The sequence below is a fragment of the Rhinatrema bivittatum genome, unplaced genomic scaffold, assembly GCF_901001135.1.
Source record: "Rhinatrema bivittatum unplaced genomic scaffold, aRhiBiv1.1, whole genome shotgun sequence".
Classification (NCBI taxonomy): Eukaryota; Metazoa; Chordata; class Amphibia; order Gymnophiona; family Rhinatrematidae; genus Rhinatrema; species Rhinatrema bivittatum.
Genome location: NW_021820947.1, coordinates 58,801 through 84,946, shown reverse-complemented (window position 1 = coordinate 84,946; position 26,146 = coordinate 58,801). Strand labels below are relative to the sequence as shown.

At 44.0% G+C, this 26,146-nt stretch overlaps 1 protein-coding gene across 1 annotated transcript in view; it reads left to right on the top strand.

Moving 5' to 3' along the window:
- The window catches only part of LOC115082321 (collagen alpha-6(IV) chain-like), a 103,121-nt gene that overhangs the window by 28,567 nt on the left and 48,408 nt on the right, over window positions 1–26,146 (top strand). Inside the window, exons 11-15 of the mRNA XM_029586555.1 lie at window positions 8,206–8,265; window positions 8,397–8,441; window positions 11,988–12,041; window positions 13,282–13,351; window positions 19,646–19,756. Coding sequence (XP_029442415.1) covers window positions 8,206–8,265; window positions 8,397–8,441; window positions 11,988–12,041; window positions 13,282–13,351; window positions 19,646–19,756 — 340 coding nt within the window. The remainder of the gene's footprint in view (window positions 1–8,205; window positions 8,266–8,396; window positions 8,442–11,987; window positions 12,042–13,281; window positions 13,352–19,645; window positions 19,757–26,146) is intronic.

Below are 26,146 nucleotides of genomic sequence, written 5' to 3'. Positions count from 1 at the left end.
TCTTTTAACTTCCTTCACTTGTCAAAGACCTTCTTGGAAAGGAGCAGACTTTTACTGATTCAACAAGAGGGGAGAAATGTGCAGGGGAAGGAATGGGTGGACGCTGTGCAGAATTATGCAGCATTTTTATAGCAGAATTTCAGTAATGAGAAAGGAAAATGACCCAAACAGCTCAAGCAATGCAAGGCTCCTATAGCAGGGGCTCCCAACCCTGTCCTGAGGACCCCCCCAGCCAGTCGGGTTTCCAGGATATGCACAATGAATATGCATGAGAGGAAATCTGCATCCACTGCCTCCATAACATGCAAATTTCTCTCATGCATATTCATTGTGGAGATCCTGGAAACCCGAATGGCTGGGGGTCACCAGGACGGGGTTGGGAACCTCTGTCCTAGAGGGTCAGGTCACATTCTGATACAATCTTATTAGTGAACGACTGGTGAGGGTAGATGGAGGATATTCATAAATCAATAGATTTTTTCATTTATGAATATTCTTAGATATAATTAAAAAATATATGTCTATAATATATTTTATATTTGTTATCAAAAATGCACCAAGCATAAACTTGAATTAGCAAAATAAGAAAACAGTAACAGAAGTGAAATTAATGAGAGAGGTAATAATTCATTATATTTAGGCCACAATGTAATAGAGAGAGGGATCCATGAAAGGTAAAAGTAAAAAAGAAAAGTATTTGAGCGAGGGAAGCTTTGCTCCTCACTAAACACAACACAGAAATGTGGAAAAGAGGATTTGCATTCAGGCAACATCCAACAAGGCATGGATCTGTGCAGTTTGGGTAACCAAACATCGGGGTAACTTGCCTGAGGAGGCGGTTACTGCCCTTAACCATAAGCCTTATGCTCACCTTTGATGCAACTCCAGCATTACTCTCTGCATCAATGGCAGGGGTGGCAGGAAACTCGAATCAAACAGTTACCAACAAGAGCCCTGAACTTGGTGGTCGGTGAAACAGATAAGTGTGGGAGCTTGCTGGGCAGACTGGATGGGCCGACTGGTCTTTTTCTGCCGTCATTTCTATGTTTCTGTGTTAAGAACTGGCACATGTACAAAAGGAGAGAAACCCCACCATCAATTTGGTCTCACTTTCTTAGCATCTAAAAAACACCATAAGTGAGAAGGCTAAAAAAAAATCCCCACATCTGGAATTATGAATTTTAAGCAAACATGGACAGGGAAATCTAATCAGGAAAGCAGCACCCAGCAGGAGAGATTCCTGTCTCATAGCGATACGTTTCTCTCTCTCTTCCTGAGTAGTTCTACACAGGTCTGGATTAATCCCTATTTTATGGCCCAGAAATATGGTTATAAAAGAAGAAATGAAGGACTGTATCTCAGTCCTGGAGAAAAACAAAAGAAACCAACAGTGTAGCCTTCCTGGACTCTTCATCCAAAGAAATCTCCCAAGTCCAGGCTATCTGACGTTAAATTCTGCACCAGGGCTCTTTTTCCCTGAGTTTCTGGTCTCTTACCAGGGGGGAGCAGAAAATATATTTTATTGTCTGGTTGAATGACCACAGCAGAAAAACCCCAAACCTCCTGCAGATACTTCTTAGAAAGACCCAAAGGAGAGGTTAAGAGAGCTTAGGGAAATCCAGAGGTTATGTGGTCTAGTTGAATTCTCCTGGGACAGGCAGGATGGGAGTCCTCACACATGGGTGACATCATGGGATGGAGCTCCGCCCGGAACCTTGATCTCAAAGATTCTAGAACTTTCAAACATGCCCTACTGAGCATGTGCAGCTGTAGTAATCACCCTGTCCCCTAGGCAGAGTCTCTCAGTCTCTTTTTCCACAGAGCCGTGTGGTCACAGTATTCAGATTTGCTATCTTCACAGTTTTTTGTTATGATTTTTTTCTGGACCTGCAGCTGTTTTTCTATTTCTTTTACTTTACGATAGTTTTATTTTTATTTTTCTCTTCTTTCAATTCTCTGCCAGCCACATGGTGGGCCTTAGTCACTGTGCAGCCTGGCAGAGTCTAATTCCATTCCTTAGTAAATAAATACTGCACCTGCGCCTCAGTTTCTGTGTTCTTTCCTTGCTCTGTCTGTTTTTGTGTCTTTGTCAAGTGCTGACAGCACTGACAGAATGCAGTCCGAGTGTGTGATCCGAGTAGGCCACTGAGCCTGAGGACTTGCCTGAGTTCTACCCGGACATTAGTTCCATGTTGTTTCACTGACTGATCAGCATCAATGAAGGCTCTGACAGTGAAGGGGTCGAGGACCGCACCATTCCTGTGGGGTGGAGAGCTCATCCTCCCCACATTTCTAAGGAACTAGTCTCCATGGATAGCAACCCTGGTCAACGTACCCTACTCTCCTGCTTGCCAGTGATGGCAGTGCAGCCTCCTTGTGAGGGAGAGTGAGCAGGAACCTGGGCAGGCCAGCTGCACCTTTGGTGCCATGCCTGGTATCTGTTGACAACACACCAATGCTCTGACGCATTGATGTCAGGACTGCGTCAAGGACCAGGACTGCCATTGAACGCCATGGTCACCCTTGATGCCATCGAGGTGCTGTGAAGCTCTCAATACCATTGAGATGCGTGGCAGCCCTTGACACCATAAGGGCAATTGACCAGGATGCTATCGAGCACCGTGCATGCCGTTGAGCACTTTGGCTGGAGACGAGAGCCCTTCAGTGTCATAGTGACTGTCAAGCACCAAGGCACAGGGTTCCTGAGGATGCTGAAACACCACGGTAGCCCTTGAGCAACAAGGGCTTGGACAGCCTCAGTGCCATCGAGTGCCGGGGTCACCATCGACATGAGGCACCCTTGAGCACCGAAGTGTTGAGGGTGCACCATGGTCTGGTGCCCTTGAGGCTATCAAGCATTTGTGATACCAATAAGCCCCTTTATCATGTCATGATGGGGCACTAAGGGGCATCATGATGTGCCATCAATGGTAAACTGCCATCAGGTGCCGTGGATGCTGATGCTGTCGGGTGTCCTGAGCTGTGCCATTGAGCTCACAACATCGACGCCCTTGAGTATAGGGGATCTGAGAGCAACTGTCGATGCCAGCCGTCATTGGTTCCTTTGGGAAACCAGTGACGGCTGGCATGGAGCACTCAGTGGCGCGTTGATACTGTAGAGTCTTTACCTTCAAGCTCCATGAGTGTCATCGGTATTGCCAGATCATTGACTCATTTGGATACTGGGGTCTTCACAGATGCCGTCGGCCCTCAAAATGTTTTGTCCATCGGTGTTAGTGAGAAATCAGCGCATTCAGGTGCCATAGGCACCATGGGTGCCACTGGGTTATTGACATCCACAGGAACCTGGGAGTTCCATCGATGGCACTGTGTGCCGTTGAACATGTCAAGCGGTTGTGGCATAATCAAATGCCTTCGAAGCCCTGGGCGCAATGTTGTTTGGTGCCAAAGATGCAATCCATTGCTGGTGAGCACCGAGAATGCTATAGACACTGAGGGCGCTGTTGCCACTGTGCATACTCATGGACATGGTCAAATGACTCAAGACATCACTGCAGAGCACCATGAGTACTGTCGGTCACAATTTTTCTCATTTCTCATTTTTATTAAAATGTATTAATCGCCTTTCACAAATGGGCAAGGCGATTTACAATAAACACATACATAAAATAATTGAGAAACATAAAACATAACAAAACATAACATGAATTTCATATAGAAAATTATTGAGAACATTGAACAGTCAACAAAACATTGCCCACATTCAAACATATAAGCAATTGTTGAAAACATTTGTCAATATCCACAATCATCAGTCATATGGTTTTCCCTTATGCTGTTATGCAACGGAAATGGCAGTGAGCCATTCACAATGCCATTTTAAGGGCTGCGATCAGCGTCATGGAGCGTTATGAGGTACTGTGGGTACCATGAGGTGATGCCACAGAATCCCACCCACTACCATGGACTGTTATAAGAACTGCAGCAGCATTCTCTCTGTCCGGCATTGTGCACAGCCAGGTCAAAGATAGCAGGACCACCATTGTCGTATCAAGATATCCCTGTTTGTTTCGCATCTTGGGATGCTATGGGAGGAGAGTGTCATCACACACTCTTTGATTGCTTTTAGGCAGTGCGCAATCACCAAATCTAACAGGTGGTGCTCGGTCCTTGCTGTGCCGTGGGATTCTACCCACAAGCGTGACGATGGGGTGTGTATGTGCTCCAAGATCTGCAGGACAGGGTACTGCTGCACAAGTACTGGTCATCGTGCTTTTAAAGCAGAGGGCATTATTCTTCCAGTTGCTTGTAATGTATGGGGGTGTGTGTTTTTCCTTGGTGGCGAGCACAATAGGTTGTAAATTGCAAGCACAAGACTGATCTAAGACTGTGTTCCTGGTCAAACCAATATGGGCATGGGTACCAAGAGAGTAGTGTTGGGAGTCTTCCTCTCCCACAGAAGAGGACTATGTCTTTCGACCCCTCCCGTGTTAGCTTACATTTGAATCCCCTTCGTGGAGGAAGCCTCTGGGACTCTGTCCTTTGCAGGTCCATCACCAAACTGGAGCCTTGCTTCTTTTGAATCAATGGACCTCCTTGCAGGCCAGAATATGTGGGTATTAGGGGATGTCAGCAGCGGTCATTTGGACCATTTTTACTGAGGTTCTTCCGTTGGTTAGTGTGGCAGCCTACCCCGTCTGACAGTTAAGGAGTCGAGGACTGACTGGCAAAGAGGTTGCCAAGACAGTTCTCTTGGAGCAATTCCTAGATGGCCTTGGATGGCCTATGTGGCAGTGGGTCTACCAACAACCTTAAAGATGGCCAAGGCCTACTACCAGGCTCACGCTATGCCGGAGACACCACATCCCCTGAGAAGGTAGGGGACGGGTGTAGAGGCCGTGGAGATCCTAAAATTCAGAGGCTCCAGCTGCTAGAAGCAGCTGGAGCCTCTGAATACCTAACCAATGAATACCTCTGAATACCTAACTTTAGGAGTCTCCCCCCCCCCCCATGTTTTGCTTATGGAGAAAGCAGCCATTTCGCCCGGGACTGTCCACACTGTGAAGAAGCAGCTATGAACATTAATATTGTGACTTCACATTATTGTCATTTTGCAGGCAAGAGACCAGCACTTTTGCAATTTCCGTAGAAATTACAGAAGAGTTAGAGAGGGGTTAGAGAGGTCCCAGGAAGCTGTGTCAAGCCCATGGGATGCCTGAATAGTGTACGTATGAACTGCTTGGATGTTTAAAGCAGGGTGAGAGAGTTTTGTTTGTTGTTTGTTTATTTTGAACTCTTATAAATATAGAAACATAGAAATGACGGCAGAAGAAGACCGAACGGCCCATCCAGTCTGCCCAGCAAGCTACGCACTTTATCCTTTTTTTTTTTTTAATCTTTTTCTCTCACCCACCTGTTACTATTGGCTTCCAGTACCCTCCAGCCCTAATTCCCCTCCACCCCACCACCAATGTAGAGAGCAGTGCCGGATCTGCATCCAATAAACTTTTGTTCCTGATCAGAATGGCCAAGTCTTACTGTATTCCTTGGCTGTTACAGACACCGTGGCTGGCCCAATGCTAGAGACCTGTTTTTAGGTTAGCTACCTAATAGCCAAAAGGGAGAAAAGTGGTGCTTTTGGCACTGTGGGGCTCCCTGCTTTTTCCTGCTAGGACAGCCTATAGCTTGGGAATCATCTATGTGTGAGGACTGCATCTGCTTGTCCTTGGAGAAAGCAGGGTCGCTTACCTGTTACAGGTGTTCTCCGAGGACAGCAGGATATCGGTCCTCACAAAACTTGCCCTCCTCCCCTGGGAGTTGTATCATGGACTGAGGGACTCTGCCTAGGGGGCAGGGTGATAACTACAGCTGCACATGCTCAGTAGGGCATGTTTGAAAGCTCTAGAATCTTTGAGATGAAAGTTCCTGATTGGGCTCCATCTGATGATGTCGTCCATGTGTGAGGACTGGCATCCTGCTTGTCCTCGGAGAACACCTGTTACAGGTAAGCAACTCTGCTTTCTCTCTCATGACTCTCTAGCCTCTGGTGAACAACCAATTTATCCTGCACTAGACCCAATTTAACTTTTGATATCTTAGTTGTCTGTTATTCCAAAACCCCCAATTTCTCCACATAGGACCTGAGAACTGTAGCCTGGGAATGAAATGTTGATGAGATGTCAGAGGTAGTAATTGCAAGCAAAGACATGGACTTCTCCAGCAAGGCCAAGGCTGACCAGATGGAGTCTAATGTAATGATGACAGGAGTAAGAAGGGGAGATTGTTCTGCTGAGCCTAAGACCAGAGATGATGATAAAGGGGAGTTCATCACGTCCTTCAGATGCCAGAGATGATGATAAAGGGGAGTTCATCACGTCCTTCAGATGCCAGAGATGAAATTGGTGCCCTTTGGCCCCGGGCCTCTGATGATTCATCCCTGACTTCATGGCCAAATCATGGCCTAGATGTCTCCAGTCTCTGCATCTGGGCCAGTGAGAGGGTGAAGAAGGCATGACCCAACAGGGCTTTTAAAGATATTTGGGGGGAGGGGGCAGCCGAGGGAGGGGATGGCCGCTTTCTTTATTTAATACCTTTGATGGCGCTACTTAGCCGATTATCGTTAAAGATATCCTATTATGTAGCACATTATCTGGCCGCTTGAGGCCAGATAACTTTAAAATCTAAGTGACTATATTCATCCATAGCTGGTTAGGTTGCAGAGTAGCCGGATAACTTTTAGAAAGTATATTCAGCGGGATGTTATCCGCTAATTGTAGCAGAATAACTTGTGCTGTAAATGGTCTATTGAGCATTGGCCTCTAAGTGCATTCCTCTGGGCCGCTTACTTTCTGTTTGATTTTTTCCCCCAATAACCTGATTTTTTAACCCATTAACCGTAGCTCGCTGTAGGCATTGTTTTTGGAGCGTGTAATGCATCTATGTTTGCCCGTGCCCTCACTGAACAAGTGAGCGGTTAGGTGCCAGGTTCTGCAAGCACCTTCTTGTTGATGCTTGTCCTTCATGTGGCCACTAGGTGGCATCATATGGCCTGAGTTTGATTGCTTGGCAGGAAGTTTAGAAATCTACACAAGAATGAACTTTCCCCCCTTTCTTTTTTTAGTCTAAATGCAGCGGCCAAGTCCTTCACACAATTGTAGATTTCTCTTTCCACCACTTATCCTTCATGTAGCAATTTCCACCACTTATCCTTCATGTAGCAATTCTCATGCTAACTTGGGGGTGATTTGAAAACTGTCCGCACAGGTACAAAGTCTGCGGGTAACTTTTAACTTCAGGCTTTGCACCAGGCTGCGAAGTGAACGTAGCAGTAAAAGCACCCGCACACCCTGTACATGTGGTAGTCCCCCCACTGCGAGTAAATGTAACCTGCTGAGGGCCCCTGCGTGCATGAATGACCCACGCACGGGGAGGGCGGTTTTGTAAAAGGCGATTTCTGTGGCTAAAGCGGAAACGCCTTTCAAAAAAAACTCGTTAGCCCAGCACCTTCCTTCTGCCTCTTTTGGGCTTTCAGCTCCATCGGAACCGACCCATGGGTTTCCCCCCCATTTTTATTGTCCTCCCACTCCACCCTCCTTTGCTTATCAATGACTGGGTGGCCACAATCTGCTCTGAGCTCCCTGAGTCCTGCCCGTAGGGGTCGCTGATGCTTGGGAAGGCTGAGCCTGCCGAAAATGATTTCTCGGGGACACAGACATAAAGGAGAGCCTGGGTAGCTGGCCGAGCCCATCCCACTGACCTCCAGGAAGAGGCTGATGGCAGCATTGCCGGCAGAGCCCTTCCCGTCCCATCTAAACCTGCCAGCGCTGCCTCCGCATCTTCATGACGCAAGAACAGCTCAATTGGCCTGCACCGGCTGGGACGCAGTCTTCTCCTTGGTGGCCAGCAAGGAAGGGGCTCCGCTGGCCACTCCAGTCTCCCCTTTCCCCTAGGCCGCATCCTTCTGGCCCTGACCCTGGCTCTCCAGTCTAACCCTGCAGTGCCGTCCCCGCGGCAAGGACTCGCTCGCTGACTGTGGCTTTTCTTGTGCGAGCGCTGGGCTTCTGTCTCCTCCTGTGCAGCAGCCCCCAGTCCCTGTCATCAGCAGAAGCCGAGTCCAGGTGCTGTGTTTCAGAGCCAGCTTGTTAAAGGGAAAGTGACTGCTGCGTCCGTGCCATGTGCAGGAGCTGATACCAGGCACGCCCTGATCTCTGCATTACAACCTTAACTTTGCTTAATTCCCGCCAGGGCTTTGGGGGCATAGGAGAAAAAGGAGAAACCGGCATTCCTGGTTGGCCAGGAGTTCGGGTAAGGAATGAATTTATTTTGAATAAATTCTGCTTATTTTTTCTTTGAAAGGTAAGACACTCTTTGATGTACCAGTTTTCTCAAACTTAACTTTCTGATGGCTGCATGCATGTACATGTTTTCTCCTGCAGGGCCCTCCTGGTGTGGATGGATCGTTCGGATTTCCAGGACTAAAGGTACTAAATCTTTAGAAACAATTCTGAAATATCCTGAATTTAGAAAAGAGTAAATGATAATACTGAAACAGATCTGTACGGATGGCTAGTGCAATATTTCTCATGAGGTCCAGATTGCAAACTTATGTATGTGGAAGAGAAGGGAGGGGTGATTTGTTTCTGGTGCATTTTAAAGAAAGAACTGACCTAAGTAAATAAGGCCCCAGGACTGGATGGCACTCGTGCAAGGGTTAGGGGATTGTTTAATATTTGAGGACTCTGTTCAAACTGACCAGATTCTTCAGATTGGGAGATGGGCACATATTGAAAAGAGGCAAAAAAATTGAAATTTTGATTCTCAATCCAAACCCACATTCAAAATCGAGTATTTCTCTGCAAGATGAACATAATCCAAAAAAAGGAAGAGGGGCCATGCATGTCTGTGTATATATGAGAGGGTGTGTATGTGTCTGTGTATATATGAGAGGGTGTGTATGTGACTGTGTAAATATGAGAGGGTGTGTGTGTATGTGTCTGTGTATATGAGAGGGTGTGTATGTGACTGTGTAAATATGAGAGGGTGTGTGTGTATGTGACTGTGTATATATGAGAGGGTGTTTGTGTGTGTGTATATATATGAGAGGATGTTTGTGTGTGTGTATATATGAGAGGGTGTTTGTGTGTGTGTATATATATGAGAGGGTGTTTGTGTGTGTATATATGAGAGGGTGTGTATGTGATCTTGTATATATATGAGAGGGTGTGTATGTGACCTTGTATATATATATGAGAGGGTGTGTATGTGCGTGTATATGAGAGGGTGTGTATGTGATTGTGTATATGAGAGGGTGTGTATGTGTCTGTGTATATATGAGAGGGGGTGTATGTGACTGTGTATATATGAGAGGGGGTGTGTGTGACTATGTGAGGGGGTGTGTATGTCTGTGTATATATGAGGGTGTGTGTATGTCTGTGTATATATGAGAGGGTGCATGTGTGTGACTATATATGAGTGTGTGTGTATATATGAGAGGGTGTGTATGTCTGTGTATATATGAGAGGGTGCATGTGTGTGACTATATATGAGTGTGTGTGTGTATATATGACAGGGTGTGTATGTTACTGTGTATATATGAGAGGGTATGTATGTGACTGTATATATGTGAGGGTGTGTGTATATATGAGAGGGTGTGTATGTGACTGTGTGTGTATATATGAGAAGGTGTGTGTGTGTGTGTGTGTATATATATGAGAAGGTGTGTGTGTGTGTGTATATATATGAGAAGGTGTGTGTGTGTGTGTGTATATATGAGAAGGTGTGTGTATGTGTGTGTGTATATATGAGAGGGTGTGTCTATGTATGAGAGTTTGTGTGTCTGTGTATATATGAGTGTTTGTGTGTCTGTGTATGTGTCTGTGTATATATGTGTGTATGTGTGTGTTTGTTTATATATATATGAGAAGGGTATGTGTGTATGTGAGAGTACCTGTATATATGTGTGTGAGAGAGGTTAAAGTTTGTGCTCCCTCCTCCAATCTACGACAATCTCAGGAAGACTGGAAATCTAAAGTTCCCAGATATGGAGAGTGGGAGATTTTTTTTTTATTCTTGTTAGTTTTAATTATTGGATGTGATGTATCTGCTGTTTTGAAATATTTTGTTAGTGTTTGGTAATATTTTAAACATTTTTATAGATGTTTTTAATTGGCTGAATTTATCAGCAGATTTGACATTCTTTTTATTGATTTGTTTAATGTTTTATATTTCTTGATTGTGTCTGCATTGCTTACAGAGTTTGGCTTCTTGTGATTTCCAGTTCAGTTTTGTCTGCACGTTTCAGTTTATATTTTATGATCTCTTTATTCTGTATCTGGTGAGAGTCTATCTGTGTTCTGCTTGTGTGACTAAGGCTTTAGGTATCTGCCAGCATGTAGTTTCTGTGTAGGGATTTACAACAACCTGGCTTTAATCTGTTTTCCTAATAGGAGGGGTAATGGTGTTTAGGGCCTGGTGTAATATTTGCAGTAGGGTTCTTCCATAGGTTAAGTGCTGGTAGTTATGATGTGGAAGGCTTACTATACTGGAATTGTAGTTCAGTTTATTCCTGGCTTTCTCTGGGCGAATCCCACACCCAGTGCACTTTATCATAGGCCTAATACCAAATGGGATCCAGTAAATACCTTGATTACTATGAGAAAGGAAGTTTATTAAGTCTGTTAAACTATTATTAGTGAAAGTGTGTGTTTTTGCAGTGTAGGCCTATATAATATATATGTTGTAAGTGATATTTTTACTTCAGAAGATTGCACTTTGAATGTCTATTTTCCATGTGCAATCTGCCTTTTTAGGTTGGGGAAGTTTAATAAATTTTAAAACTGAAAAGAGTGCATAAATTTTAATTTTGTGGGGAGGGGAGAGAAGGGGGAATGAGAGGCTGTAAGGTTTGTCTGGGGCATTTAATACCCTTGTATCAGCCCTAAGAGAGAGTGCGTCACACACACTCACTCACTCACTCTCACACACCATTCACCAACCTCTCACATCCCCATGGGGCAGATCCTGGAGAAGGGTGGGAGGCAGGCAATAGGGAATGGAGGAGTCCTATTTCTAGACCCAGGAGGTGAGGCAGCCAAAGGCCACCCTGCCCCATTAAATATTTCTCCAGCGCCCCCTAGTGTGGACGCCAAAGACTGAGAACAAAAAAATAGCAGGGCAAAAATTTGAGTGGTTAGAGCAGTGGCTGCAAACAAGGGAAGCCAGGATTCAAATCCTACTGCCCTTCCTTGTGAGCTTGGGCAAGTCACTTCCCCCTGCCCTGGCCCTCAGTGATTTTATTTATTTTATTTATTTATAGATTTTTCTATACCGGGGTACGTAAATAACATCACCTCGGTTTACATTCAAACAGTAATTCAGCATTGCGCTTTACAATATAACAAGGTAACTGAACGAATACAATACAGGATATAACTTTGTATTAATAGAATATCAGCAATAGATGAGAGATTGTGGCGGATAGGAAGAGTAGTTGAGGATTCAGATCATTGATAGTACCGTAGGCTTTTTTAAATAGCCAGGTTTTAAGGTTTTGTTTAAATTTTTTGTGACAGAGTTCCTGGCGTAACTCAGAGGGCATGGTGTTCCATATTGTTGATCCAGCAATGATGAAAGATCGTTCTTTTGTACTAGAGAGTTTAGTCAGATTGGGTGCTGGGATCTTTAGTTTGGCTAAATTCTGGAATCTCGTTGGGCGGGAAGACGTTTTGAATTGTAGTTGATCTGTGAACCAGATTTCACCTGCACCGGGCCATGAGAGGGGGGGGGGGGGGCATTTCATCCTTCGCCTCGGGCAGCAGATTGCCTTGAGCTGCCCCTGTTCACAATTGTCCCATTCTGCAGCCTTTAGTCAGAATATTTCCTTATTAATATCAGCTGTTCTATAGACATGATGTGCTTATTATAAAAGCTTACAGCTAATTGTACTGTATTGTCATAGAGCAGGTTTATAGAATAATAACGTTATTCTCTCCTAATGTTTACTGTAACTCTTTTCTTTTGTATTGCAGGGCCAGCCTGGGTTTCCTGGCTTTATTGGACTTGAGGGAAGTCCGGGAAGCAAGGTAGTGTTTACTTTTCAAGCAGGGATGAAAATAAATTCTCTTATAAATGTAAAGATGTTTTTGGGTGGTTAATTTAATAGATAAATGTGTGATAATATTGATAATGCACACGTCACCATATTCTCTGCCTACCTGGCCTTTGTCTACCATCTGCTAACTAGTGCAAGCGTAGGCAGCTTTCAAGATATCCACGGGGAATATTCAGCAGATACATTTGCATGCATTTGACCTCGGACCCCAGTTAATCTGCATATTTTGCTTATTGTGAGAACCAGACTGTTCATGGCTCTGGACATCTGGAGCTGCCTACTATGTTTCTAAAAACCTTAGAGCCTCTTTCTTTGGTCTGATACTCGCGTTTTGCTCCCTTGTCACCCTCGGACGTCTCATTTGACGCCGTAGATGTCAGCAGTTAAGGATGTTTGTCCCTGCCTATGCTTCTTTATCTCTGATCTTTACTACTCTTTTCCCTTAGCCTTTACTGTAGGAGGCAGAGTTATCTCCCTTCTGTCAGCTATACAGGCTTGACCTCTATGGCAGAAGGTCACTTCTTAGTCTTTTTGCTATTAACTGAGGAATGTAGCAAAACTGTTCCGCCACCAATAATATCTGAAACCCTTGCCCCGTGAGCTTGATGCAGCCCATATTCCCACCCAGCTCAAATTGGCTTTGCTGTCTGCCCCTTTAGGCTGTCTCTCATTCTGGGTACAGGGGAATATGCATTGCAAATTAGCACCCAGACCCTCCTATTTCTCTCCTCCTCCGATCTCACCATTGTTCTCCGTTTTTATCCAGAGAGAGTGGTGACAAGAACAGGGAAGGAGAAACATGACTTATTGGTGTACTGATGAGGAAGTTTTATAGTGAAAGCATGAGGTTATGTTGGGTTTTCAGGTTTTTACTCCTAGATGAGTTGGCTGAAGGTATTTGGTTTGTGTAGTGAAGAACAGGGCCCATGCCGCTGTCTTTTTCCTACCCGAATCACTCCTGAACCCCTTGTTTATCAATAGATGCGCACAATAAAAGTGGACCTTAATCTGACCTCTTCCAGCACCACGACTTTCTGGATACTTGAATAATAAGAAATGCCATGCTGGGTCAGACCAAAGGTCCATCCGGCCCAGCATCCTGTCTCCGATATTGGCCAATCCAGGACGCAAGTACCAGGCAGGATCCTGTGTTCATTTCTTAATTTTGTCAGGTCGCCAAAAGACTGAACTGAACCTGTTCCATTTCACAGGGTGAACACGGCGAGGTTGGTCCTCCAGGTCTTCCTACGGTGATAGATGAAGAAGGCGCAGTAGTTTCAGGTGCATTTCCCAAAACCAGTTTTTTGTTTCATAATTCCTAATTTGCATTTGGGGGGTAACATTGCACTTCTGTTTTCTTTCATAGTTCGAACCTTTTTATTTTATAACCTTGGTTTTAAACTATCAATGAGTTTATTATGGCTGTGGTTAAAATGTCATATTAAGGTAGAAAACCAATCATCTACATAAATGTGGTATAAAGTAAAAAAAAACAATAGAAATACAACATAAAATTTAATACACTTAAATAACACAATTTTAACATTTAATCATATAAGGCATCAATTATTCCCTGTAAGTACCCAGATCAGTCCAAACTCCTGCGTTTTGCCTCCCCTCCAGCAGATGGAGACAGAAAAAGTTTAACTGACGCTGCAACATAACCCGAGGTGCCACCTGTAGTCCCTCAGTATTTTTGTTTCCAGCAGCTGGTGGAGGTGCAAAACCTGCAGTCTGTGCTAGTTAAAAAAAAGACAGGAAAAGTTGGTGAATCCTCCCAGGAGGCTGGTGGGGCCATCCCTCCTGGTATTGAGGTGAATGAGCAAGGGGTTGGGGACCCTAGCTTGCTCAGTCCTTTGGTCGCCGGAGGTTGAAATCTGGTGGAACCAGTTCCCTCACCTCCAGAAGGGGACACTGGAGACTGCTGCCGCTCTTCATCACCAGGGTAGTGCCTTGCTTTTATTTTCAGTAAAGTTTCTTAAAAAAAAAAAAAAAAGTTTTGTTTTGTTAGAGCTTCCTGCTGCTTTGGCGGTGGAGTGCAGCTGACAGCAGGGCTTGGCAGTCGTGGACGTTAGGTCCCCGGTTTTCCTCCCTCAAGCGATGGGCTCCTGCCATCGGGGCATCAGCGGCATGCCACAGGACAGTAAATGTGCCGCGTGTGGAGAGTCGTGCGCGCAGCTCTCCTGAAACTGTCTCTGCTTCTGCTGCCTCTCTGGGGGAGAATGCAGTTCGGGACTGCTCGCAGGGGGATCCAAACGGCAGCACGGGTTTGGGTGGTTCCTGCCTGGGAAGTGTCAGCCCCGTTCCTCCCAGGAGGTTAAGCAGGCGAAATGGCTGGAAGCTGCGGTAGCCTATGGCGTGAATGTGCTATATGACCTCATCAGGACATCCTCTAGGACAATGATGTCGATGGTCTCAGTCAGGAGACACCTTTGGTTGCGGAACTGATCTGTGGCTGTCTCATCCAAATCCCAGTTAGGTAAGTTGCCCTTTAAGGGAAAGCTTCTGGAGGAGCTGATAAAACATCTAAAAGAGAATAAGGTTCTCAAGTTGCCTAAGGGTGCGAGAATTTCCTATTCTGTTTGCTCTCGGTTTTGAAATATTCGATAATTTCGGCAGGGGAGATCCTTGGAAGAAACCCAGAATCAAGCCTCAGGAAGGCAGCAATTCTGGAGCCAATCCTTTCGAGTCAGGAAGCCAAACAGAGATGGCTCTGGCCAGGTAGGCGCTGGAGTCCATTCCATATAATGTGGCAATGCCGGTCCACTCTTCCATCATGGTTTTAGGGGGTCGGTTGATTCATTTTACGAGGAGTGGACCAAAATCACTACGGACCTGGGGGTCTTAAGCGTGATAAGGCAAAGTTACACCTTAGAGTTTGCGCGTCCACTAAGGGCTCTATTCATGGTCTCACCTTGCGCATCCATGCAAAAAAGAGATGCGGTGTAGGAGACCCTCGTCTGTCTTCAGATGCTGGGAACTATCGTTCCTGTCCCAGTGGAGGAACATGGGGCAGAGAGCTACTCCATTTCCTTCGTGGTTCCAAAAAAACGGAAGGGACTTTTCGTCCAGTTCTGGATTTGAAGAAGGTGAACATGTCTTTCAAGGTTCCTTGTTTTCGTATGGAAACTCTCAGCTCAGTTATTGCAATAGTGCGCAAGGGGGAGTTCTGGGCATCCCTGGATCTGACCATGGCATACTTGCATATAGGAATATGGCCCGACTATCAGAGGTTTTCTATGGTTCAACATCCTCGCATGAATTTTCAATTTTGCGCCCTGCCATTCAGGCTGGCATAGGCCCCACAGACCTTCACCAAGGTGATGGTGGTGGCATAGCCCCTCAGGAAGGAGGGAGTGCTGGTGTGCCCGTATCTGGACATCTGGCTCATTCGGGCAAAGTTGGAGACCCGTTGCAGACAAGCAGTGGAGCTGGTGCTGCGGCATTCATGGTCACTCGGCTGTGTATTCAATTGGTCCAAGAGTCACCCTGGCCCATTGCAAGTGTTGGAATTTCTGGGAACACGCTTCATGCCCATGGTCTGGGATTATCTACTGGTTCTCGGCTCCATGGTGTTCATGTTGAGCTCGTGCCTTGGGCGTTTGCTCATGTGGGACCTCTGCAGGTAGCGTTATTGTCCCAGTGGGATCCATTGTCTGAGCAGTTTTCAGCTTCCACTGCTACTTACAGAGTTAGCCAGATCCAATTTCTCATGGTGGCTTGGTTGAGTCCATTTGTGTCAAGGAGATGACTTGGAGGTTCCGCAGTGCTCACTGGTTTCCACCGATGCCAGTCTTTCCGGTTGGGGAGCTGTTTGTCAAGATCAATTGGTGCAAGGTTAGTGGTCAGTGGAGGAAGTGTCTTGGTCTTTCAACTGCTTGGAGACGAGAGCAGTGCGCTTGGCACTATGTGTATTTCTCCCCCTCTTGCGTGGCTGTCCAGAGTATTGTCCAACAATGCAACGACGGTGGCTTATTCATCAGGCAGTGTGGTACCAAGAGTCTAGCAGTGGCTCTGGAGGCTCAGAAGCTAAGGCAGAGGGCAGAGTGGCATCCACAGTTGATAGCAGCCTCTCACATAGCCAGGACAGACAATATTCAAGTTGATTTTCTCAGCCGTCAACAGCTGGATCCCGGAGAGTGGGAGCTGTCGGAAGAAGTAATGGCTCTCATTTGTGGCAGGTGGGGCAAGCCCGGCCTGGATTTAATGGCAACTCAGAAAAATGCCAAGGCACCACGCTTCTTCAGTCACAGAAGAGACCATGGAGCAGAGGGCGTCAACACCTTGGTTCTTCCTTGGCCGCGTGACATTCTGCAGTAGGTGTTTCTACTATGGCTGCTGGTGGGCAGGATCCTGCATCAGGTGGCAGTTCATTCGGGAGACGTGATTCTGGTCACTCCAGAGTGGCCTCAGAGGCCTTGTTGTGCGGATCTAATCAATCTAGCAGTGGGCAACCCTTTGAAACTTGGCCATTTACCTCAGCTTCTCCATCAAGGTCCCATATTTTCAGATCGGGCGGCCTGCTTCTGTCTTGCGGCTTGCTTTGAGAGGAAACTCTTGAGAGACAAAGGTTTCTCTAGGATGTTTTCGCTACTCTTTTGCAAGCTAGAAAGACTGCCACCTCCTTGGCGTATGCAAGCATCTGGAGAGTTTTGGAGGATTGGGGCAGAGGGTTGTCCCTATGCGTGCTTCCATAGCACATGTTCTTGCTTTCTTAAGAACATAAGAAAATGCCATACTGGGTCAGACCAAGGGTCCATCAAGCCCAGCATCCTGTTTCCAACAGTGGCCAATCCAGGCCATAAGAACCTGGCAAGTACCCAAAAACTAAGTCTATTCCATGTAACCATTGCTAATGGCAGTGGCTATTCTTTAAGTGAACTTAATAGCAGGTAATGGACTTCTCCTCCAAGAACCTATCCAATCCTTTTTTAAACACAGCTATACTAACTGCACTAACCACATCCTCTGGCAACAAATTCCAGAGTTTAATTGTGCGTTGAGTAAAAAAGAACTTTCTCCGATTAGTTTTAAATGTGCCCCATGCTAACTTCATGGAGTGCCCCCTAGTCTTTCTACTATCCGAAAGAGTAAATAACCGATTCCCATCTACCCGTTCTAGACCTCTCATGATTTTCAACACTTCTATCATATCCCCCCTCAGTCGTCTCTTCTCCAGGCTGAAAAGTCCTAACCTCTTTAGTCTTTCCTCATAGGGGAGTTGTTCCATTCCCCTTATCATTTTGGTAACCCTTCTCTGTACCTTCTCCATCGCAATTATATCTTTTTTGAGATGTGGCGACCAGAATTGTACACAGTATTCAAGGTGCGGTCTCACCATGGAGCGATACAGAGGCATTATGACATTTTCCGTTTTATTCACCATTCCCTTTCTAATAATTCCCAACATTCTGTTTGCTTTTTTGACTGCCGCAGCACACTGTACCGACAGTGTGCTGCGGCAGTCAAAAAAGCAAACAGTGTGCTCTTGCAAAGAGATTTTGGTGAAGGGTTTGTCCTCTAACTCCCTCAAGGTTCAGGTGGTGGCCTTAGGTTATCTTCGTGGCAAGGTTTATGGGGTGACTCTGACTGCACATCAGAATTGGTGCTTTTTCTTCGAGGGTCGAAGCCTTTGTACCCCCCCACTTCAGAAGTTCTGCTTACCTGGAGCCTTAACTGAGTCCCGAGAGGAATGTGTGTGGCACCGTTTGAGCCTGTCAGAAGGGCTACTATCAAAGATCTCACTTTGAAGGTGGTTTTCTTGGTGGCAATTTGTTCTGCCAGAAGGAGTTCGGAGCTTCAAGCTTTGTCATGTAGAGATCCTTTCTTGAGGATTTTGGTTTCGGGAGTTTCCTTGGGGATGGTTCTAGCCTTTCTCCCAAAAGTCTTTTAAATTAGTGGAGCTCCTGGTTTTCCTAAATTTTGAGGCTACGGAGTCTCATGTGAAACAGTTGCAGTTTTTGGATGTCAAGTGTGCATTGTTGCAGTATCTTAATGTTGCTAACAGCTTCCAGTTATCAGATCAAATTTTTGTGCTGTGAAGTGGTGCAAAAAGGGACATAAAGTGTCGAAAGCCACGATTGCCAACTAAAAACTTAAGGTCATGTTCAAAGGAGTTACATATGTACTTCTGCTATCATAGCAATTTTCAAAAGCCATTTGCCCACGTTAAGTGCACTTAACATGGGTAAAACGTATAGACAATGGCATATATTGTAGTCAATTTTCAAAAGCCCGCTTACAAGGGTAAAGTGCATTTACACATGTAAAACCCAGTTTTAAGTGTGTAAATCTGTTTGAAAATTACCTCTACTATGTGGCTTCTAGAATCTCCCTCCCACATTTTCCTGTCATTGGTGCCCATACGTACCACAACAGTCAGCTCCTTCCCAAAAGTATCTTAAATCCTATCTTCGTGATGCATGAGGTCCACCACTTTTGCACCAGGCAGGCAAGTAACCAAGTGATCCTCACATCCACCCGCCGCCCAGCTATCTACCTTCCTAATGATCCAGACGCCAACTGCAATGGCCATTCTAACTGTCAGACTATTGCACACATAAACCGGGCTCTGAAGGTCGCTCTGATCTGTAGCCCCTAGCAGAATGCTGTCACTGGGCTGGGCTGGGCTACATGGAAAGGGGGAAATTGTTAATAAAAAAAAAAAAAGAGAAATGAGGGAAAACTCAAGGCTCATGGTACTGCAGCCCTAGTAGGTTCTGCTTCTGATGGAGCTGAAAGCCCAAAATTGGGGTTTTCTACGGTTTGATATTCAAACAACTATGTAAAACACAGAAGGTCTGACTGTTTAGAAATATAATACAGTGAGAAGAAAAAGGTATGTTGCTGCTATATCAACCCATTGGATACGTATATACAGCAACCAACAAGAAAGTCTGTGGGCTATTCTGTGCTCAGCAAAATCAAAATTTCTCATCAAAGGTCAGAATTACACATGATGAAAAAAATATTTATAAAACTTGTTCAGTGTCCCTTAAATTGAGTAATCATAAATTATCAGCTCTTCCTGTCTACATAATCATCCACGCTGCAGAGCAAGCAAGACTTTGTAGAACTTCAAAAATAAAATACTGTTTATTTCTTTTGAAAAAAGGAGCTTGCTCATATCTCTGCATCATATGTGACTATCAAAAGACTTCTGCACATGCCTTTTTGTTAACTTTTTTTTTTTTTAAGATCTAATAATTGTAAAATGCAATGCATGCAGCGGCAGATTCACGATGTCGTACCGGCCCGGGTATTCGCCGCCCAGGCCGGCCCAGGACATATCACGTGGTCTGCCGAGCGCGGCTCTGTCACGGCCGCGCACGTCAGACCACGTGACTGGAGTGATCGGCCCACTGGGGGATGCCCGATCCCCCAATAGGCCGATCCTCCCCTGAATGCATGATCAGTTGTTGAATTAGCATCATACAATATTTTAAGATGCAATTTTCAAATCAAATGCTTCAGTGAGGGTCTGTGCAAATGGTGCTCAGATTGTTTATGGACTGCTAGAATAGTCATTGGACATGAAGTCTCATTCCCGTTTTGTGCTTATTTCTCCTGTGATAGGTCCTCCAGGAGATCCGGGTGTTCCAGGAGCCACAGGGTCTCGAGGAGATGATGGATTTGATGGCTTTCCCGGTGCTCCTGGTCCTGCAGGTTTTCCTGCACAAATTCAAGGTAAGTGTAGCTTGCAGATTCCATTGTGGTAGATGAAGGTTTTTCCAACTGGGGAATCCGTATTGTCCTAAGAGTTCTCAGAGCAGATACTGGGACGCTTTATTGTAGCCAAATACAAGCTCAGGCATCATTGTTTCATTGTTAAAAATGGCTAGGTTGAAAAGTGTATGATGCAAAAATATTATGTTGTCTTCTTTGAGGAGGTGAGATCTGTTTTAAAATGCCTTCTTTTATAGTTACCTCTAATCTGAAGATCATTGCACAACTGAAACCATTTCCTTCTTGAGTCCTAATCCCTTGTTGGGTCCTTCAGGGTTTTCTGTGGTTTTGGTGCAGTTCCTGCTCTATCTCAAGGGGCAGAGAAGGCATCTGGAGAGAAATCTGGACTGGGAATGGCATCATTTTGAGTTCAAACTATGACGATGGATAAAGTAGTGTGACTGCCACATTAATCCACTTGTACACATGGAAATAAAGGGTTGCTGCATTGGTGAAACAGGCCAGAGGTTAAAGACCAGAATAAACCAAGACAGGCACAAAAGTGCACATCACAAAGAATATCAAGGCAACACCTCTGTAAGGGAGGGAACATTTTCCAGGACTAGACCATACGATGAGGAAACTAAAGGGGAAATTCAGGATAATCCAGGAATGTAAGACTTTGGGGGGATAATTTTCAAATATCCTAAAGTGAGAAAGCAGTTTCTATAATTGAAAAAAAACCAAAAAAAACTTTTTAACAATCAAAAATAATTTGAGTGAGTGGCATCAAACGTCAAGGAACAGCCAAATTTTCATTTGCTAGTCCAACCTGATGAATGTATAAAAGTTAGTGTCCAAAAAATGCCAAATGCGGACCTCACAATGCCACCTAGATAGGATTTTAGAGAGTGCTGGGGAGGAGCCGGCTGGCGTGGTACATGTGGGCACCAATGACGTAGGAAGGTGCAGGAGGGAGGTTCTGGAGGCTACATTTAGGCTTTTAGGGAACTAAAGTCCAGAATTTCAAGGGCTTACATTATCAGAAATATTCCCTGTTCCATACATAGAAACCCAGATGCAGGCTGAGCTCGAGTCTCAATGCGTGGATGAGATGATGGTGCAGGGAAGAGGGTTTTAGATTTGTTAGGAATTGGGTTCATTTTGGGGAATGGGGGACTTTTCCAAAAGGATGGGCTCCACCTTAACCAGAGTGGAACCTTTAAAAAGGAGATAGCGCAGCTTTTAAACTAGATGGTAGGAGAAAGCCGACAGTCACTCGGCAGTGCATGGTTCGGAATGATGGGTCTTTGAAGAATACGAACAGAACAGGGAAATTAGGGCATCCCGATAGAGAGGTTGCAACAAATGCTAAAGTGAACTAGGTGCCTTTAAGTAATGTGCAGAAAGACTCCAAATTTACCCCTGTTAACTGATGTGCAAGTTGTTAATACAAACAAGAAACATACTTTGAAATGTCTATATACAAATGCCAGAAGTCTAAAATATAAGATGGGAGAGATGGCGTGTATAGCACTGGATGAAGGAGGTAGATATAATTGGCATCTCAGAGACCTGGTGGAAGGAGGAGAACCAATGGGACACTGATACCAGGGTACAAATTATTTCGCAATGATAGGATGGTTGAACTTGGTAGAGGGGTGGTGCTCTGTTAAATAGGATGAAAGTTGTGCAGGAAACAAAATGCAATGTTGAATCTTTATGAATAGAAATTCCATGTGAGAAGGGGAATAGAATAGCAGTGGGGGTATATTACCGTCCACCTTACCGCAATGATTAGACAGACAACGAAATGCTAATAGAAATTAGGAAAGCTAGCAAAATCAGAAGCATAGTGATTTCAGTTATCCCAGCATTGACACAGAACATGCTAAGGAGGTAAAGTTTCTAGATGAAATCAATGGTACAAGAACCAACAAGATAGAGAGCTATTTTAGTCTAAATTTGATTTGATAACTGGAGGGATGACACTAAAGAAATCTATGTGATAGCATTTAACTTTGAACATGGAGACTATGGTAAAATGAGGAAAATGGTTAGTTTAAAAAACTGAAAGGAACAGCTGCAAAGGTTAAGAGTTTATATCTAGCATGGATGTTGTTTAAAAATACCATCTTGGAAGCCCAGACCAGATGTATTCCATGCATTAAAAAGATGGAAGGAATGCCAAGTGACTTCTGGCATGGTTAAAAGATGAGGTAAGAGAGGCTATAATAGCCAAAAGAACATCTGTCAAAAAAAATGGAAAAGAGATTTCATTGACAGGAAACAGCATAAGCCCAGGCAAGTCAGATGCCTATGCATTGATAAGGAAGGCGTGTGGTGGAAGCAAACACTCATAATAAAAACTTTTTCAGATACATTTGAAGCAAAAAAAAGTCCATGAGGGAGTCATGGGATGATCGAGGGATAAAAGAGGCATTAAGGAGGACAAAGCCTTAGCACAGAGATTTATTTATATTATTTATTTATTTCATTAATTTATATTCTGCCTTTATATGAGAACCTCTGCTCAAAGTGGATTACAACATTTAAAAAAAAAAAAAAATCAAATAATTAATATATCACTGATAAAATAATAACAAACACAGCATGTAAAAAACCTCCAAATAAACAATAGAACAGACAGTAAGTAAATCTTATGTATAGGTGTTGAAAAGCCTCTGTAACAGATAGTCCTTTAAATGTTTCCTAAAATTCTTAAAATCCTGAACCAGACACAGCTCCACAGGAAGATGGTTCCAAAGTAATGGAGTAACCTGAGAGAATGTTGAGCGACTACTCTCCTGTAATTGTGTTGCCTTAATGGCAGGAACCGATAACTAAAGTTGGCGAGATGAACGCAAATCACGAATAGGACTGTAGGTTACAGGCAACTTCTTCAAATATCTAGGGCGATCTTCATTCAAGACTTGATAGACCAAGCTTAAAGTTTTAAACTTTATCCTCTGCTCAATTGGAAGCCAATGGAGGTCCTGCAGAACAGGGGAAATATAAATATGCAAAGGAGTGACTGAGAACGTGCAGCAACATTTAATAAAATGATTAAATGAATTCTTTGCTTTGGTCATGCCAGAAGTGATATTTAAAGATGATAATTCAGAGGAACTGAAATAAATCTCAGTGAACCTGAAAGATGCAATAGGGAAAATTGACAAACTAAAATCAACTGGGACCAGAAGGTAATACATCCCAGAGTGCTGAAAGAACTGAAATATCAAATTGCAGACCTACTATTAGTAATCTGTAAGCTATCATTAAAATCAGCTACACTACCTGAAGACGTGGCCAGTGTTACACAAATTTTAAAAAGGGTTCCAGGAGTCGTGTTCGAGGCTTCGTTGTCAGCCTGTGCCTCCTCTGAGACCCTGGCATTGCACTTGGGCCTAGGTGAGGCCCCAGCTTCAGTCTATGCTGAGGGCCCAGCCTTGCGCTCAGGCATAGGCTGCGGCCCCTGCTTTGGGCCTTGGCTTATAACTTAGGCAAGGCCTCGACCAGGCCTAGACCTAGGCCTGATATAAGGTTCGTTTTATTCAGGGGCCCCTGTTTCGGTTTAGAGCCCCCTAAATTCGTCGTGTTTTGCACTTTCTTTTTAAACAAATGCACATCCCTGTTTCCTGCTTGCAGACTTTAGCTCTCTACATGCACAGTTCTAAAATAACCCTCTCTGGGTGTAAGTTATTCCTCACGAAGAGGAACTTTATGCAAGGTAATTTGGGTGCACGCTGGGCCAGTCACCCCAGGATGTTCAAAGCAAGCTTATGCGTGGACGTTCACTTTGAAAATCCTATACACAATGTGCATGCAGACGTTCTGCGTTGTGGACTGAAAATTATCCTCTTGAAATTAAAATAATCCAACCCTTCGATACTGAAATAAAAGCACTTAAAAGAGACTTGGAATTTTAAACTCACTATGAGGCATAATTTTCAGTGATCTTCTTATCACTCTAACACATCAAAAAACAAAGCAAAATCCTTCTTCCCCTTCTCACTGCCCTGTAATGTACTTTAAGAACATAAGAAAATACCATACTGGGTCAGACCAAGGGTCCATCAAGCCCAGCATCCTGTTTCCAACAGTGGCCAATCCAAGTCACAAGTACCTGGCAATTACCCAAACACTAAATAGATCTCAAGCTACTATTGCTTATTAATTAATAGCAGTTTATGGATTTTTCTTCTAAGAACTTATCCAAACGTTTTTTTAAACTCAGTTACACTAATTGCGGTAACCACATCCTCTGACAATGAATTCCAGAGCTTAACTATGCGCTGAGTGAAAAAGAACTTTCTTTGATTTGTTTTAAATGTGCCCCATGCTACGGTAACTTCATGGAGTGCCCCCTGGTCCTTCTATTATCTGAGAGAGTAAACAACCAATTTACATTAACCTGTTCAAGACCTCTCATGATCTTAAACACCTCTATCATATCCCCCCTCAGCCGTCTCTTCCCCAAGCTGAAAAGTCCTAACCTCTTTAGTCTTTCCTCATAGGGGAGCTGTTCCATTCCCCTTTATCATTTTGGTTGCCCTTCTCTGTACCTTCTCCATCGCAATTATATCTTTTTTGAGATACGGCGACCAGAATTGTACATAGTATTCAAGGTGCGGTCTCACCATGGAGCGATACAGAGGCATTATGACATTTTCCGTTTTATTCACCATTCCCTTCCTAATAATTCCTAACATTCTGTTTGCTTTTTTGACTGCTGCAGCACACTGAGCCGATGATTTTAAAGTATTATCCACTATGATGCCTAGATCTCTTTCTTGGGTTGTAGCACCTAATATGGAACCTAACATTGTGTAATTATAGCATGGATTATTTTTCCCTATATGCATCACCTTGCACTTGTCCACATTAAATTTCATCTGCCATTTGGAAGCCCAATCTTCCAGTCTCACAAGGTCTTCCTGCAATTTATCACAATCTGCTTGGGTTTTAACTACTCTGAATAATTTTGTGTTATCTGCAAATTTGATCACCTCACTTGTACCCCTTTCCAGATATATTAACCCTTTCCAGATATATTAAAAAGCACCGGTCCAAGTACAGATCCCTGAGGCACTCCACTGTTTACCTTTTTCCACTGTGATAACTGATCATTTAATCCTACTCTCTGTTTTCTTGTCTTTTAATCAGTTTGTAATCCACAAAAGGACATCACTTCCTATCCCATGACTTTTTAGCTTTTTCAGAAGCCTCTCATGAGGGACATTGTCGAATGCCTTCTTAAATATCCAAATAACACCACATCTACCGGTTCACCTTTGTCCACATATTTATTTCACCCCTTCAACAATATGTAGGAGATTTGTGAGGCAAGACTTCCCTTGAGTACATCCATGCTGGCTGTGTCCCATTAAATCATGTCTATCTAAATGTTTTTGTAATTTTTTTCTTTTTAACAGTTTCCAAAATGTTTCCTGACACTGAAGTCAGGCTCACCAGTCTATAGTTTCCTGAATCACCCATGGTCACCCATGGACCCCTTGTTAAAAATCGGGGTTACATTGGCCACCTTCCAGTCTTCAGGTACAATGGCTGATTTTAATGATAGGTTACAGATTAATTGAAATAAGTCTGAACTTTCATTTTTTAGTTTTTTCAGAACCCTGGGATGTATACCATCTGGTCCAGGTGATTTACAGCTCTTCAGTTTGTAACTCTTCACATCTTCCAGGTTCACCGTGATTTGGTTGCAGTTCATCTGAATCGTCACCCATGAAAACCATCTTCAGAACAACTATCTCGCCAACATCCTCTTCAGTAAACACCGAAGCAAAGAATTTGTTTAAACTTTCCACGATGGCCTTATCTTCGTGAAGTGTCCTTTTAACCCCTCAATCATCTAACGGTCCAGCTGACTCCCTCGCAGGCTTTCTGCTTCGGATATAGTTAAAAATGTTTTTACTGTGAGTTTTTGCCTCTACAGCCAACTTCTTTTCAAATTCTCTTTTCGCCTGTCTTATCAATGTCTTATTTTATTTATTTATTTAGGGCTTTTTTATGCAGACACTCATGATACCAATCATATCGTATCGGTTTACAATAAACAGCGGTGCAATAACATTAACATCAACGTGAACAATAGGCGAAGAGTGAAAAAGTGAATAAAAGTTACAATAAAACAGGGGCACTTGAACTGGGAGGAGGAAAAGTCTTACATTTAACTTGCTATGCTTATGCTTTATCCTATTTTCTTCTGACTGATCCTTCTTCCAGTTTTTGAATGATTTTTTTTGGCTAAAATAGCCTCCTTCACCTCACTTCTTAGCCATGCTGGTAATCATTTGACCTTCCTTCCACCTTTCTTTTTTTTTTTTTAATTGGTTTTATTGTTCTAGAAATAGCAAGAACAGCATGAAAAGCCACCTCTGACTTATT